This window comes from Enhydra lutris, unplaced genomic scaffold (assembly GCF_002288905.1).
Source record: "Enhydra lutris kenyoni isolate GAN:26980312 unplaced genomic scaffold, ASM228890v2 scaffoldscaffold30, whole genome shotgun sequence".
NCBI lineage: Eukaryota > Metazoa > Chordata > Mammalia > Carnivora > Mustelidae > Enhydra > Enhydra lutris.
This window is the reverse complement of record NW_019154114.1, coordinates 16,269,821-16,287,559: the sequence shown is the minus strand read 5'-3', so window position 1 is coordinate 16,287,559 and position 17,739 is coordinate 16,269,821. Positions and strand designations below refer to the sequence as shown.

Sequence of the window (17,739 nt, the reverse complement as noted above, 5' to 3'; positions counted from 1 at the left end):
CATTCATATCTTTTTCCACAGCCACACATAGTCAAATGCAAGTACACAGACTTAGTTTGGTCCCCTGATTTGCTGTTTTGTCTCTCATTCGTTTTACAAAAAAAGGGCATCACATTATACATAGATCTCTGCGTCTTGCCTTTCCTCTCCTAACCCCTGGAGGAGGCCTTCCGAATCAATCAGTACAGACTTCTCCCTGCTGCGCGTTTCTGTAAAGCTACCTCAAGCATCAGTGGGCAAAGGTAGCATCTACATTCAGAAAATGAAGCAAACATCAGTCCTCCTGCCTGACCTCAGCCCTCTGTGCAGACCCTCCTGATGGGCTTTCTGGCCACAGCCATCGGCTGCTGTGACTGCCATACTTCCATGCTCTCCCCTCCTGGTCAGAGCCCTTCCTCGGGGGCCACGGCCATCCGGCCAGCATGCGGCCAGCCCCCTCGGTCAGCGCAAACCGCCGGGGTCTCCAGGAACGCGGCCCACCTGACCTCCCCAGGCTCTGGGCCAGCCAGAGGCTTATCCTGCCCGCCCCAGGGATAAATGAGACACAGTCCCTTCACATCCCAGCCATGGCTGAGGCCCCACCTTTGAAACTGGCAGCTCAGGAGACCCTGTGACTTTGCTATGACTTTTCTAGGGACATTTCTGTGCCTGGAGCACACGCTGAACCTGGAGTGAAAACCGCAATGGGGGGCTCTCGCCAGTTCTTAACAGGAGATCCCATCTTCGGCAGACACAACCCTGGTTGTAATAGCAACCCTCCGAGTAAGTTTAAAAATGCACATACTGTACCAGAAACTGCTCTCTTCCTCTGCCATGTGAGAGGGGTCAACCCTTAGTGAGGTTCGCTCCCTGAAATGTGGGGGACAGAATGGGACAGCGCCACCAGACCCCTGTTTCCATCCTGTTTCCTCTGGGCCTGATAAAGGGAAATCTCTATCCCAAATAAGGAGTTCCCTTGCTCAGCCTCAAGACGGTGGCATCTCCGTGGGGGCCTCCATTGTTCATGTGTCTTAGCACTGTATCTAGTGCTTACATTACTTCAAAGGGCATCTGATCTGTTCATCTGTTTGGGAAGCCTCCACTCCTCCTTGGGGGTGAGGGGGTTTGCCTCCTCTGGGCTGGAGGCTGGGCCTGAGTTTATGAGTGACGTGGAAAAGAGCTCAGCTCCCTAATTAATTTGCAGGTGCCCCCTGGTGCGCCCATTCTGGCAGGTAATGGTGGGCTGGAATCCAACGTGACATCTGTCCCTGCCTTCCTGAGTTAAGGGGGTCTCGTGGAGTGGCAGAATTTCCAGGGCGGCTGTCCCTTCCCTGCTGAGGAGGGCCCTGCAGACTTGCCCAGGGGAGGTCTGCAATGGACCGCGATGGTCCGTGATAGGGAGCGTGGCCATCACAGTGATTCTAACTTGGCTGCACAAATGGGAGAGGTGCTGGCAGAGTGACCCAAAAGCCACAGATCTGTTCAGCCAGTTACCCTTGCTCTCCGGCTGCAAGGGACCTGTTAGCAGCGCCTGGAGGACACAGAAGGAGGCGGAGACCAGGTCTGAATTCTGGCTCGGCCACGCAGGGAAGTTATTTAGTCTGCGAGTCAGTCTTCTTGTCTGTGGAAGGGGGTCCAATCCCCACCCTCGGTGACACTGTACGGCTTGACGAGGACAACACAGTGAAGTGGAGGAAAACAGTCGGCACTCAGTAAAGGTCTCAAGCTTTGGTGGGCCTTGGAATCACCTGGAGGACACTCAAGATGGTGACACAGAAGACTGGCACTTGCACTAAATTTCCAGGTGAAGAAGGTGCTGCTGGTCCGGGAACCCCACTTTGAGAACCACTGGTTTGGAACCCCCGCGTCCATGGTGGTTGGGAGGCCCGAGGGGAGACAAGGACCACCCTATTCTCATGCAGATGGTGACAAAGCCAGCAGACACCACGGGCCACACGGCTACTGCTGACCTGGCCCGACGTCCAGGACATGCTTTTCAGGGTCCACACGTCCCTGGATGTCAGCTCGAGCTGGAGGTCACATTCCATCTGCTCAGCCCAAGGGTCTTACCCAAGCATCGGCCCGGCCCCCGACCCGGTGGCAAGCCACCCTGGTCTTCTGCTGCCACAGTCAGCTGGCTGTCGGGGTGGCAAAGGGTGCCTCAGAAGGGCGTCTCTGTCCATTTCTGGGTGTCCCATAAGCCCAGCTGTTGGTTCCAGGAGGGCACCAGGATCCCCCAGGGAGCAGGGCGTGGGTGACGGCCACCACGTCTGTGGTGCTTCTGCCCGGGCTCCTGGTCAATTAGCCTCGCTCTGAAACACCTCGCCATCCAGAGAGCTGGGCTGGCGGCCCCACTGGGTATTTTATGATCATCAGGTGAGGAGAGGCCCTAATTCCTCTGTGGGGACAGCTGCTGCTCTTTTCGGAGTCTGTTTGGCCCCGTCTCCGAGCCAACAGAGCCAACAGTTGGGCAGGAGCCTCGGAGGCACACAGGGCGGCAGGCCACCTTCCCGGCCGTGGCCGGACCACCCGCCACGGCCCCCGCGGAGAGCCGACCGGCACCGGCCTCCCGGGGCTGCTGCCCACCACCCAGCTGCGACAGGGGCCCGCTACAGACCCCCGCAGAACAAAAGGTCTTGCTCGTCAAGATGTTGCCTCACATTTCTGTTTTAAAGGCTCTTCTTTAAAAAGAAAGAAAGAGGGAAAAAAAAAAATCTGCCTTAAAGGGCAGAAAACAAGTTCACCCGCAAACCATTTACGTGAAAAAACTTCCTTGTATGGTTCAGTGACTCATCAGCCCCCATCAAAGCGTGCGTGGGATGACACACCAAAGCTCTGGGCCCCCCTTCCTTGTCTGGGGAGAAAAAAAACAACCCACAAATGCACTTCTTTCTTGGCCACTTGGAGAGCTGCTGTCGTGCGCCATTCCTGAGGCCCGAAGAAGACCTTCCCACGCAAGGAGGTCGGGGTGGGGGGGAAGGGTCTTGGATGGTCAAAGCCCAAGCCTGGCCCTCTGGTGGGGGCTGAGGAAGCCCCGCTGGGGCAGGAGGGGGCAGGGATAGGCTTGGGGTCCCAGAGATGTGGTGCGAAGCAAGCTCCTCCATTTCCTGATCTGGTGGGCTGGGGCAGGTCATCACACCCGCCTTGGTGCTCCAGGTTCTGAACCTACCGACTGGGGATGGCTGGCGGGGGCAGGGGGTTGTCTCGAGGGGCTCGGATCACACAGCAAGCACCTCTCGCTGTCTCTGGCCTGTAGACAGAGGGTGCTCCCCACAGGCTCCCCTCCCCTCTCCTTTCTTGCAGAAACTCCGGTTCCCCGTCTACACAGCAGGGTTTTACGGAAAGATCTAGAGTCCCACTCAGTTTGACCCTCGCATGAACAGAATACTGTAAAACCATAAAAAGGATGAAGCAGATCTGTGGGTCCCGCCAGAGAGAGATCGCCCTAGTAGGTCCTTAAAGCGTCAAGGAGCCAAGAATGACACGGTGTGGGGACTACGGTCTGTGTGGAGTTTACAGAGGAATAGTCCTAGGACCTTCCGAAAGCCCCCACAAGGGGCTCACAGGCCTGCTCTGCGGGCACGGGAATGAGACTGCCCCCCCACACCTTCCTGTGCCGCTGAGAACTGCCACATACACCCACAGCCGTCACCCCCCAGAAGAGTCCACAGAGGCCCTGGGGTCGCGGGGGTCTGACAGCAGAGGGGCACGAGGGAATCTTCTTGGGGGGGCCAGGAATTTGGGTGGGGGTTATTCAGGTCAATACAATAGTCAAAACTCACTACGCCAACAGCCAAATGTGTGCATTTTGTTACATGTCAATCATAGCTTTGTGTTGTTTTTTTTTTAACTTAACATGTATGAACAGGTTTATGGGCAGTGGGAATTTTCTTTAGTTCTTTTTGTCCTTTTGAGTATTAAAAAAACCCCTTAATAAATATGATCGTTACATGTCCTGTGCCAGTGGCCTCTTAAACACTGGGGGTAGGTATGTAAGTTGGTGTGACCACTTTGGAAAACTCTGGGGGCAGTGTCCACTAAAGGGGGGGACGCAGAATGCATCTGGGCTGACAGAAGGCAGGACAGTGGTCTTCTCTGACGGTGGGGGAGGGTGAAGCAGAGGGGCTTGGGGGGCCAAGGGGATGCCTGGGAGGCAGTCACTCTGTTCCTCAATCTGGCTGACTGTTACTTGGGTCAATTCGGTGAAAATTTGGGAAAGTTCACCCAGCAGTACACTTTTGATCTGTGTCCCTTTCTGCACGTAATCCTTCAATGAAAAGTTTACTTAACGGATTCAAATGGCCCACGTCTATGCCAGAGAGTGCTCTATTCGGGATCAGTGGAGACACACCGTGCCAGGACCTCACGCTTGCTGGGCACTCCTCTGCCTTGCTGGGCTCAGAGTTGGGGCTGTTGTGCCCATGTCCCCACCCTCCCCATGGCCGCGGTGGTGCCATCTCCTGCTGGAAGGAGGAGGCTGGGTTTGGAGACCAACCGCCTGGATCCAGACCCCGGCTCTGCCTGGTTCTGGCCGTGCGACCGCAGACCTTCAAGGTTGGGCCTAATCAGATCGGGGATGATGTGAAGAGAGAACACACACGCGCACGCACGCACACACACACACGCGCGCGCACACACACAATGATGTGAAGAGAGACACACACACACAATGATGTGAAGAGAGTACACACACACACACGCACGCACACAGACACACACGCGCGCGCACACACACAATGATGTGAAGAGAGTACACACACACACACGCACAGACACACACGCGCGCGCACACACAATGATGTGAAGAGAGAACACACACGCGCGCACGCACACACACACACGCGCACACACAATGGTGTGAAGAGAGTACACACACACGCACGCAGACACACACGCGCGTGCACGCACACAATGATGTGAAGAGAGTACACACACACACACAATGATGTGAAGAGAGTACACACACACACACACAGACACACGCGCACGCACACACAATGATGTGAAGAGAGTACACACACACAATGATGTGAAGAGAGTACACACACACACACACAATGTGAAGAGAGTACACACACACACACAGACACACGCGCACGCACACACAATGATGTGAAGAGAGTACACACACACAATGATGTGAAGAGAGTACACACACACACACACAATGTGAAGAGAGTACACACACACACACAGACACACGCGCACGCACACACAATGATGTGAAGAGAGTACACACACACACACACAATGATGTGAAGAGAGTACACACACACACACACAATGATGTGAAGAGAGTACACACACACACATGCACGCACAGACACACACGCGCACGCACACACAATGATGTGAAGAGAGTACACACACACATGCACACGCACACACACACACTCGAAAGCCCCCAGCACAGCTCCTGATGTTAGTACGGATCTGACAATCGTTCTGTCTACCGTAAAGACAGCCCACAAGGGCATGAGCTCTCCTCCCCAAGGCTACCCAGCCCTCTGCCACTTGTTAGTTTCAATCCCCGAAGCTGCCCTTCTTATTAGTTATAGGGCCCCAATGGCCCATTGAGTCTCTGGAGACTGTGGCCCTCCCGGGGGCTGGCAGCCTGAGCCCCAAGGGCCTCCACTCCATTCCACAGAGCACAGGTCCCCGCGAAGCAGCCGGTGAGGGCCTCTGCTCCACCGCGCTGTCCCTCCGCGGAGGCCCCTCCCCTGATCCTGGGCTGGGATGAGCTGTGCCTCTGGGGGGAAGCCACCCCTTTCACCGTTCTCCACTGAGCCTGGGACCCCTCTTAAGAAGTCACAAAACCTTCCCTGACCGACAGCCACAAATGAATCTGGATGGAATTCTGGCCCTTCGGATCTGGCTGAAGCCAACGTGTGCCTGGGCCCATAAAAGGGCTGCAGCCAAATCCCACCCATCCTTGTCCCGCTTCCCTGTTAGGGAACTTAGAGGGGCACAAAGTGGTCACACCACCTCCTTTCTCAGAGGTGGGCAGGTAACACTCACGCCCTTCCCAAGCAGAGGAGAACCAGACCCAGAGTTTCAGTCGGGAAGCCTGACAACTTCTCCCATGAACAACCCCCAAAACGGCACAGGCCCGGGCCAACAGAACGAGATGTGGGTCCTAGCAACATTGGATGGATGACAGTCTAGAGGTCATAATGCAGGGAGGAGGGAAGCTTTTGCTCCCTCCGTCTCCTCAGGTCAGCCAGCAGGGGCTCAGCTGGGAAGGGCTCTGCCGCAGGGGAACCGAGCACAGAGATGCATTAGTGACGCCTGTTACGGGCTCCCCGCGGGTCGACGGCACGCGTGCCTTACCTGTGCTGCCCTCCTTCTGGACTGTCTGCTAGGACACTTCTGCACAAAGGGAAACAGCCTCTTTGATTGTTAAAGCAGAATAAGAACAATCAACATTGATCTAACACTCACTCACACAGCAGGTGCCCTTCTAAGTTCTTTATTTCTACTGACCCATTTCATCCTTGTAAGAACCTAATAAGCTTGGTCTTACTGTGAGAGCCCCACTCTAGGAGGAGAAGTCGGCTGAGAGAGGAAAGCAACTGGCCCAGGGTCACACCGCCAGTGAATGCGGAGCTGGGATTTGAACCCAGGCAGTACGGCCCCGAGCTCTCACCTGTAGGCACAGCTGAAGTTATTCCTTTGGGAGCCAACTGGCAAATGTGGTAAGGGCTGCAAAACATACCCCAGAACAGTGGCCACTGTTCTGGAAATCTGCCTTAAAAAAGTAGTTCCCAAGAAACTGAGGTCTGGGGGAAAGGCACGACTGCGTTATCGGTAACGGAGGAAACCGGAAGAGCCTGAACGCCCAGCTGTAGCGAGTCGTGTGGTAAATGAGGCCACAACCTCTTCACAGATGTCATGCAGCCTGAAGAGCTGATGCATACAGGCCTGGACACGTCGAGGTGTCTCTGCAGCAAGGCTGTGCTGAAGCCACAGGGACGGCCACAGCCACCAAAGCATCCATGCAAAGGCACAAGAGGCCAGGGAGGACATTTGCAAGAGTGAAGTCAGTCTTCGGGTGGGGGCTGGCAGGAGCTGAGTGGCTTTGCCCTTGGTGTGGCTGTGAAGGTGGTTTTAAGATGCCTATAAAAAGGATGGAGAGCGTAAGGGGAGGAAGGACAGAGAGGAGGGCGATGGGGGCAGGAAGGGGTGCGCAGGGGTCACTGTCTTCCCTCCAGACAAGGGGGCATCTCGGCTGGGGCAGGCGAGCCCAGCCAGGGGCCACACCAGAGGGCGGTGGCCAATGCAGAGCGGGGCTGGGAGCCGGGCTGGGTCTGGGCACACAGAGCCTCGAGGACGTTGGCCTCTGAGGTTGGCCTCTGAGGCCTCTGAGGACACGGGGGACATGGTGTATTTGGGGCAGATGTGGAGGCAGGCTGGTCCACCTAGAGGCGGACCTTCTGGGCCCAGGACAGGTGGCCTGACAGTGGTCCTGGGGCGCGCAGGACAAACAGGGCAATCGGCCTTTACCCACAAGAAACGGGACTGGCAAGCCAAGGCTAATTCCCATAATCCTCACACGGATGGCTGTGAGACAGACTGAGAGAAAGGCGTAAAGCTCTCATGAGATGTTGCACAAAACAGAAACACTGAGGCCCTGCACACGCCAGGCACTGGAAAAGAAAGGAGCTGAGGGCTGGCAGGGCAGTGCCAGCTCACGAGGGCGAGGAACTGTCTGGCGTGTGTGCGTGTATGCACATGTTCGCCTCAGGCACCAGACTCGCGTGCAGCTGGGAGCCACATTCCCGGCGGCTGAGATCCACCCCAGGTTCTCGACTCGGAGTTCGGTCTACACTCCAGCTCCGCCACTGACCCTGAGCAAGGGGTTTAACCTCTCAGCCTCGGTCTCCCCATCTGTGAAATGGGCAACAGGGAGACCAGGCTCCTCTTTGGGTTTGGGAGGATTCAGCGGGGTGATGATGGCCACTTACTGCTTTTGCTGGGCGCGGGGGAGCTGGATGAAGACTCGGGGCACACGGGCTGGGTGGGGGGGCTGCCAACTCAGGGAGGTCAGCAGGTGGGCCCAGACGCAGGACTAAAAGTGGCTCTTCCCCCCCCAGGAGGAAAGGCCCAAAAAGGAAGAGGGAGGTGGGTCTAGGAGGAAGGTCAGAGTTGGGGGCAACAGTACCCACTGTAGGGTCCATCCGTCCTCCAGGAGCTTCCCTCTGAGGAAGGGACATCAGTTCTAGGGCCCTTTGTCCCCCGATCTGACTGCCCGGGAATGTGGGCACAAGCTGGACCGTGCCCTCTCACCATGTGGAAATGGGTGAGGGGCCCAGCCCCCTGCAAGCCCCCTGCAAACCCCCTACGGGGGGGCGGGGTCCTAGGCTTCCGTCTGCAGTCTTCACCTGCACATCGGGGACCCTGATGGTGGCCGTGCCTCAGTGGGGGCTCCGAGCACAGGATGGGCTCACCTCCATGTCAGGCTCAGCCGGGGCCTGCTGCGGAAGCTGGCTGTGGCGTCATTAGGAGCTGACTGTCCTTGGCAATGTCCTTGCTGCCCCCAACCCCCCAATCTATGAGATGGGGGAGCGAAGACCGGGGAGCGAATGTGCATGAAGTACCAGGCACAGCGGTGCTCACAAGCCTTCGAGGAACGGCGGTCGCCCTCACTCCTGAGGACACCTCCTGCCCATCCCCAGTTCTGAAACACGCCTGGCAGGGGCAGGGCAGGGGCTGGGCCTGGGTGGGGGTGGCTAAGCCACACCGACAGGAGCCTCACACCAGCTGTGGCTGCCAGCCCCCTTCCAACTGCCTCACACACGGCAGGGCATCGCACCCACCGCGACCCGGTGAGCAAGGTGCTGGATTTTCCCCATTTGACAGAGAAGAAAACAGAGGCTCAAATAAACCCACTCCGTACCCAGTACACTCCTACGTGGTTACTCCCTCTCATGCCACATTCTCTCTCACACAAACACACCCATTCCCTCCCCCAGGCATGTGCACCCCACATTCCTTCCCACCCTCCTGCTCTGCATGGAAGAGGGACAGAGCCAGGGATGGGGTGAGCAAGGCTGCGGCCACCCCAGGGGTCGGGGAAACCTGTGTGGGGAGAGGAGGTGCCGTGGCCGGGGCGGAATGCCGGAGAGGATGCCAACCTGAGCTGGGATTTTCCCAGAGCCCTGCGCCTCCTCCGCCCTGCAGCCTTGGGACAAGAAAGAGGTCAGCGTCTCGTATCACGCAGACTCTGCTTCTCCGGCCCCAGCACTTGGGATGGGCCTCGGGGACTGTTCTTAGGAGCCCAGCTTCCGCCAGGGATAAACAGTCTTGGTTTTCAGGACTTCTGCGCAAGGGCCCGCACGGAACCCCTCCCCGGAAGTGAAAAGGCTGTTTTCCAGAGCTGGAAGCTCCCTACTGGGCCCGACGCGTGCCTCCTCCCAGCCAGCGGCTGTCCACCCCGACAGGCCTGACCCCACAGTTGTGCACACCTCGGCGTCTTGCCTCAAAACTTAGAGGACACAGAAACAGGCCAGTCTTCCCACTGCTTTGTAAACACACACGATGCCCTCACATGCCTTGCACACAGGAACGGGGCTGTCCCCTCATGGCCTTGCACACGTAGGCAGGCCTGTCCCTTCACAGTCTTTACACACAGACAGGCCTGTCTCCACAGGAACTGGCCTCCAAGGTGCATCTCTCACTCAGAAACGAGGCCTCATTAACTCAGTAAAACTGTTTATGCTCACATACCCCTAGGAATTGGCCTCAGGGGCCAAACCACCCAAGCCAAACAGGGCTGCCCTCTCCAGGGAGCCCTCAGAGTGCTGCGCTCTGGAGGGCCCTAGGAGGGCTGGCGCTGCTGTCCCACCAGCCAGAGTAACCCTGTCCCACCCTCCCTCCTGGGACTGGAGATGTGGCCGTCCCCCTACGAGAAGGCGCTCCCTGAGCAGTGCTGGCCAAAGGCAGGAGGCCGAGAGGAAGAGGGGAGCCTGCGGAGGGGTGGAGGGAGCAGGGAAGGGGAACCTGGGAGCTGGGACCCTTCTGAGTACCCTTGGGAGCATGGCCGGGGACTCAGATGTCCTCACACGTAAGTGTCAATAATGATGGACTATTCAGGGAGACCACACGATGCTCAAAACAGGGTCTGGGCCAAGGAAACACCCCAGGCATAGTGTGAGGGCACAAGAAGGCAGAGGTCGGGCGCTGAGGTCGCTGAGCACCAGCATTACCAGGGCGGACCGGGGCCAGCGAGAAGATCACATCTGTAGCCTACAACACCACCTGGGGCGGACTGAGCATTTCGCAGCCTTTTTCTAATTATCCTTGCCCAGTCCCCCTCCCAGGAGCCCTCTTGGGCATTTTCCTCCTACTTCCCTCCTCCCTTTGAAATTAAATACTAAAAAATACAGATTTTGTTGAATGGGGATGAACTTCAGAGGGCCAAGTGCTACTGTAGTAACTCAAGGTTTTTTAAGCCCCAAAGAACCCATTTGGCTCCCCTTGGGAGCAATTCTTTGCTGAGAAGGCTCTAGAGACACCCGCACAACTCAGTAAAAACTAAACCAATGGGAACACAGTATTTAATAGGCAGCATTCCTTACAAATAAAAGAATGGGTTCTCCACGTGCGCCGCAGCAACGACACACACATGTTGATGCAGCGGAAAACGACAAAAACAATATGCAGAAAATTTTGAAAATCAAGCTGAGGTTGCAGGGTTTCTGAAGTCCTCATTTTTTATTTTCTAAAAAGATACTGAAAAGAGGAAAGGAAAGAAGCCAAGAAGGTTGATTATAAATATGGCGGAAAGAGAGGCTCTAACAGGCAGGAGAGGCAGAAGGTCACATCCTGAGTGGGCTGAAGGGTCCCACGGTCACGATCAGGCACAGCCGGAGAGGCAGGGCAGACCCGCAGATCTGTACCGAGATCTGCTTTGTGCCTGTGGTAAGTCGTTAGAACTCTCTGAGCCTTGGTTCCCTCATCTGCTGAATGACAAGGAACAGAAATGTGCACAGCCATGCCTGGTACATTGTATCTGCATCAGAATTCACGAACGCTTCCAGAACCTACCCAGACCCTAACAGAACCAGAATTCGAACCCAGGTCTTCAGCTCATTTTGCTAGCCCAGAGGGCCTCCAAAGCACCTTAAACTTCACCATTTTAAAAAGGAGGGCGTGCTTCCTCCAATCCCAGCGAAACTGAAACCAAGTTGTTGACACTAAGATACCACTGCCACCTGGTGGCAGCATACCTAAATTATTGGGGGAGGGGCATCTGTCAAAGGGGGAAAACTGCCAGTGTCTTAACCCGCCCAACACACCAGTAAAAGCTTATACAGTGAGAACAAAGTCACCGTCTACCACGTGGCAAAAGGGCCGCACACTGCCAGGCAATGCCAGCTCCTTGAAATTCTGACTTGGAGTTTCCTGGATGCTTTTGGTTTTTTTTGTTTTTGTTTGGGGGGGGCTTTTTTTTTTTTTTTAAATAAATTTAACAACCATAAAGATACCAAACGTCACAAAATTGAGTGCAGACATCCAGGCCTTCCTGAACACTGCTGGAAGCCCAGGCACCCCCGATTCTGTAGCTGTTCAGTCAAACTGTCTGAATCCCACACACAATACTTGACGCTTAAATTTGTACGTTTCAAGGTTGTCACTTTCAAGTCATCATTCTGGCCAGTCGGTCTGGGACATTCGGCTCTCCAAGCCCACCGTCTGAGCCCTCCCTCCCAGCCACACACTATACACAAATTCCCCAGGTACCGCCTTTCAGGTGTTCCCACAGGCCACAGACAGCAGCTGCAGAACAGGCCCAGCTGGGCAGAGCTCGGCCGAACACGGAAGACAGCCGGCCTGCCCCTCGACAGGGGTCTTGGCCACCTCTGCAGGGAGGCATTTCCCTACTGTCAAGGGGGCAGCAGTTTCCTGCCCCTTCCTGATCTAAGACACAGCAAGGCAGCCGCCCACTGACCTTTCCATTCATTTGGAAAATGCATTCGGAGAAGGGGGAGGAGGCCATCGTGGCAGTGAAATGGGCCCTTCCTTCAGAAGCCCCCCAACCACTCCATCCCTCTCATCCTCCCTGCTCCTCCGGCATTTAACCCCCAGACGGGCCCCCGGCAGGTCCTGACATCAGCCGGGCCTGTCTTGGGACACACAGGGCCGCACACAGCCAGGCCTCAGGGACCACGGATAATCCCGCTGGGGAAACAGCTCTCCGTAACTCCTGCTGACTCCGTGAGCGGGAATGTGCCACCTCGCTTTCCCGGCTGGCCCCCGATGCCTTCTGCCTGCACATTCAGAAACCTGCAGGCCTGAGAGGGACCTGGGTGTGAACCCGGCCTCCAGCCCTGACGAGCTATGGGAGCTGGGCTCCAGCCTCGCCTCACCGTCCCCAAGCATAAAATGGGAGCGGTGACAGTCATCAGCCTTGCGAGGGCTTCGGCAAGGGTGAAATGGCCACGATGCGCCCAGCTTCATGGTCCTGGCACACGGTACGTGCTCAATAAATTCTAATCCTTTCCTCCCGCAGCCCCAACTCGGAGACTTCTTGTTGAGCTTCTGAGGTTGCCACATGGGTGCCAAGCGAGAGGACCCGCAGCTGTCGGGGGAGACCGGAGGCGTGGCCCTGTTTGGGGCCAGGAATGTCATTTTCCAGGGTTGTATTTCCGTCCTTGGGCCGGCTGTGACGAGAGTCCCTCAGAGGCACGAGAGGAATTCCGAGTGTTCCCTTGGTCAGTCCGACACCGCCTGAGGCCTGATGCCCTGCACGGGGCCCGCCGCTCACCCTCCGTGGCTCTCCAGCTTACGGTAACAACCACAGCTCAGGACACGCACCGGTCATTCCAGCCATACCCTGCTGGCTCAGCGAGGCCACAGAACTGTCACGGCTTGTTCTAAACTAAAAGATCCGAAGGCGGGAGGGACAGGGAGGCAGGGCGGAAGGAGAAGCTGCCTGCACATTCCACACCCTGGGCACGGTGTGGATTCCCCGGGGGGCTGGGAGGCTCCTTCTCGGCAGATCTGGCCCCTGGGTCTTGAAAGGGACCAGCAGAGGCCTCATCTCCTTCTGTGCTAACAGGCTCTGGGCACTCCTATGCAGAGGGTGAACAGGAAAATCGGGCCAAAGAAGCAGTAACTGAAAGAGGTGAAGATGTGGGAGAACGGTTGGGCGCTTGAACCTCTGGCAGGTTTATGTTCGGAGCAACCGTCCGAAGTCACTTTCAACCCAGCCTCTCGAGACCGCGAGCCCTGTCTCACCCGGCCCCTCAGGAGAGCCCCTGCTCCACAAGCAAGTGCTTCTGTGATCCTTCTGGAAGCAGGCACAATCCCAGACAGCTCACGAGCAATATCCGCGGCCAAGGGCGCAGGAACGCCAGCGCAGGGCGAAAGGCATCGCACATCAGAGGGACGAGGGGGAGAGGCTCTTCCGCAATGGGGTAAGGCTCCTGGGCCGAGCCGTCTGGAAGTCAGATGTCCGTCCGCCCTCACACCTCTAGGTAACGGACTGGCTGTGGGCCTGCAGGAGGCAGCCCGAGACAGAGCCGGCCGCCCTCTGTGAGCCACCGCGTCAGGACTTACCTTCCACTGCAGGGAATGGAACCACTGGTCTCGAAGGTAGCTGTTGGCAGCCTGCAACGACAAGAAGACAGCGAGGCCGTCACTGGCTTGCCGCATGTCAGGGCCCAAGCACGCGCGGCCCAGCCTCTACCCAGAAGGGTCTGCCCTGTAGCCTTCACACAGCAATTCACCCAGGGGAACCTCTCAGGTACAGAACTGAAACAGAGTGCTACCAGGGGGATTCTCCTGAAACAAGACCTCACTGTCCCTGTGTGCTTATTTTGCTGGGTAGGAGTGACTCCCGACACTGGCGGCTGGAAGCAGTCACTGCACGCATTCCTTGATGGGAGGGGTCGGGATGAATGGAAAGAGGCCTGGTGGTCAGATGCTGGGGGCCAGAGCAGTTCTGGGGCCTCCTTTCTACCAGGCGCCGCTCCAGGTGCCTGGCCTTTGTTAGCCTCACATTCTGCCATTAGTCCTCCCAACAGCCCTGTGAGGTGACTAGCACTATGCCCACTTCTCCGAGGGACAAACCGAGACTCCAAGATCTCACATCAACTAAGTGCATTCAAACCCAGGCAGGCTGGCTTCAAAGCGTGTGGTTTTAACTGCAGAAGGTCAGGGAAGAAAGAGCCCAGCCTTGAACTCAGGCAGACCGTAGTTAAAAATCACCACACAGAGGGCAAAACCATCCCAGATCCATGCCACCCTTGTGCACAGACCTTGGCAACTCGGCCTGAATTTTCTCATCTGTAAAATGGGGCCACGAACCCTGACCTTGCAGGAATGTCATGAGGACTGGGAATGATTCCTGGGGAGCACCAAGAATCGGGCCAGGCCCATAGCAGGGGTCACACGACCGCAGTCGTAACGGTCATCACCACCATCGTCACTAGCTCCTCTCAAATAAGACGAGGCCCAAGGAAGGTCTGGCCGACACTAATGCACCCCATGCTTCAGCACTGGGGCCCATGCGTGGACTGGCTTACTGGGTCCTCTGCCTTGGGAAGTTGGGAGTGTCCACGTCATCACCCCAGGTACAAGTGAGGAAACTGAGGCTTGGGGAGGTTAGGAGGCTTCCCACAGGCTCACAGGCAGGAGGTGCAGGGCCACGACGTGAACCCAGGCCGTCCGACTCATGCTGTAAACCACAGCTATGGCATTCCAAGTTTCCCACTGACCATCCCAAGGGCAAAAATGCAGTGTTTGTTCTTGTCTGACCCCACCGGGGGTCTGCTCCAAGGTGACCCTGACCTTGATGGTCCAGTGACTCTCACGAAGGCCAGAGCCTCTTTTCAAGCACAAGAATCCGACATCTGTTCCCCACCCACATGGACGCACACACACGTAGGCACAAGCGGGTACAAATTCAGGGTCCCCCTCTGTCCAGGGGATCCAGGTTTCAAACCCGAACTGCTGATAAAGCTTAGCTGCTCTCCCAGGCAGAGTCTGGGGGACTCTCTGGGCTTGAACGGATGACCCAGCTCAGTGGCCAGTGCAGCGGGGCCTCAGGTCCCTGTGGGCCAGCTCGGAGACTTGTCTGTATCTCAGACAGACTGAGACCAGCCCACGGACACAAGGCAAACTCGCACCTGTGCCTTGAAGAGGGAGTGGACCCGGGGACACCTTCTGTGTGAGTCTCTGACAGACCCGGGTTCGAGTCCGCTAGAGACCCAGAGCCTGCGCCACCTGACTGGGGAGGCGGAGGCCGAAGGGGAGTCAGCCGTGGGCCCTGCAGCGCCTCGGACAGTCTGGGGCTGAGTCGCCTCCCTTCAGTGCTGACCGAGCTCTGCGATCTCATGACCATTCTGGTTCACGAGGATGATAAAATACACCCCATGCTTGGGGAGCACGACGCAAGGATCCCAAACAATGAGGTCATCCCCGTGTGCGGCACATGCAGGCTTTTACAAATAGTGACGATCGGGAGCCGTGCGGCCATGGCCGGGGGTGCTGATAAATTTGTTCCAGAACAAAAAGCGCTGACTGCAGCCTGGGCCACCTTCTGGGCTCTCAGTGATCCCACCTTGGCCAATTCTGTGCCACGGGGTGGCGGGGGCGGGGTGCGGGGGAGATGTCCCCGGACCACCGCTGGGAAGGGCCGGCCCCAGCTCACCCCCAGTCTGAGCTCTTTCACTTGGCCGGACGGAGGGGCCAGCATGGGAGGGCAGCCAGAGGACCCCCAAAGGCTGTCCCCTGACCCCCAAAGATTGATGAACAGGTGACTGGACGTGACAAAGGGGCTTCGCAGATGGGAGTCAGTGAAGGACCTTGAGATGCGGCGGCTATCCTGGAATATCTGGGTGGGCCACTGTCATCAGAAGGGTCCTGACAAGGGGGAGGCAGGAGGTCAGACAGTTTGAGGCAGAGCACGGGCTGGAGGGATACGGCCACAAGCCCAGGGCCACCGGCACACTCTGAAGCTGGAGAAGGCAAGGAGACCCGTGCACCCAAGAGTTTCCAGAAGGAGCCAGCCCTGCTGACACCCTGATTCTAGCACATCGGGACCTGTGCGGGACCTTCGGCGTCTAGAACCACAAACAAATAACGCATTTCTGTTGTTTCCAAGTCTGTGGTAAACGAGTCACAGCAGCCATGGGGAATGAGCATGGGAGGTAGGGTCACACTGAGCACAGTGGACCCGGGCAGTGTCCCTAGGGTGTCACTGGCTAGAACGAATGGCCAAGTGAGGACACAAAGGAAGACAGAGAGGATAGGAGGAAGGAGAGGGGGAGAAGTGCCTCTCTCCCTCTTTTGTGCCCAATGGCCTCAGCACGCTGCCCCGCAAACACGTGCCCCTGTGTGACTGTCACCATGCCCCAGGGTCTGGGGCACCAGGTGACCGAGTGAGACCAGCTGAACGAATTAATGAACAAATGAATGAGTGGACGGTGAGCTCTCTGAGGGCAGAATGTTTTCTCAGATGGCCAGTGCTGACCAGCAGTGCCTGGCACGCTCAGGGCTGGGCTGGTCACAGGAGAATGAACGAACTCACCAACCGTGGGGCAGTGGCTATGAGGCACAGACGGTGACTCAGCGACCAGACCCAACACAGACCTGCCTCCCTCGTACCTGGTACAACCCCTTCCCGTTCTGGGGACCTCCGTGACGTGTGAGACCCTGTTAGGGATCTTTAAGGAAGTCCCCGGCACCCCTCAGGACTGAGTGTGAGCAGGTGATCCAGGCTGCAAAGTCAGGAGCTCCTGCCCGAGACTCTGGGTCTTGAGCAAAGTGGCTCGGGACAAAGGAGGTACGAATTCCTCATGAGGCAGGAAGGAGTATCTTCCTGTAAAGGGGAATACCAGGCCGAGACAGGGTCCCACCACTGGCCCTGGCTCCAGTTCATTTTCCAAGCCTGCTCTCCAGGCTCCCATCAATCCTTCCAGCATATTCCTTTTCTACTGGAGATTGCCTGAGTCCATTTTGGCTGCTTGCATCTGGGAGTCTGGATGGATCTCCAGGGCACCACTGGACCCTTCTTCCTGCTCAAAAACAGATGTTCCAAAGCATTTTCTCTGCCCTGTTGCTGCTGAAGGAGCCAGCCAGCTCCCAGAGCCGGAGCTTGCTCTGATGACATCTTGAGCCTCCTGGCATCCCCTACAGGCCGTCTGGCTCTGCCCAGACCTCAGTGGGCCCAGCCTGCTGCTGAGCGGGAAGGGCCACCCAGATTTCCTGCTCTGGTGCCTGGGACCTTGTCCCCGGGTCAGTTGGGTCCACTACGTCCGGCCTTTCACAGCAGACTCACGGCCTAGAGGGGGAGGAGGGCATCTGCAGGGACATAACCCCATCTCACCCGCCCTGGTCACCTCGGCTCCCAGCCTACCCTTCCGGGAAGAACACCCTGCACGTTCCAGGTCTCTCCTCATGTGGGAGAACCTCGTGAGCCCCGTTGCTTCCGTGACCCGGCTGCCTGGCCATATCCATCCTCCCGTGAGCGTTTCAACCGGAGGAGGTCAGTGTCATGTTCTGGGAAGAAGGCAGGTTTGGGTTCAGTGAAGCAGCTGGTAGACCCCAGCTGGAAAGAGCTGTGTGACTCTGGACCCCCACCCCCATCTCTAGCACAGGCCCGGGAAGCCGCCTCTCCGAGGCATGGGCACCCACAGGGCAGTAACACGGGCTGAGGGGACCTACCAGGCATCGCACACAATGCTGCGCACCCATCACTCTGAGGTGAGGAACTGAGGCTCACAGCAGGGGGGAGGGCCCTGCCACCCACCCCAG

The 17,739-nt window shown here is 57.3% G+C and overlaps 1 protein-coding gene across 1 annotated transcript in view; it reads right to left on the bottom strand.

Annotated features, from left to right (window-relative positions):
• Positions 1-17,739, bottom strand: part of LOC111152816 (c-Maf inducing protein) — a 225,080-nt gene that overhangs the window by 61,076 nt on the left and 146,265 nt on the right. Inside the window, exon 3 of the mRNA XM_022511473.1 lies at positions 13,540-13,590. Within this exon, the coding sequence (XP_022367181.1) occupies positions 13,540-13,590 (51 nt within the window). The remainder of the gene's footprint in view (positions 1-13,539; positions 13,591-17,739) is intronic.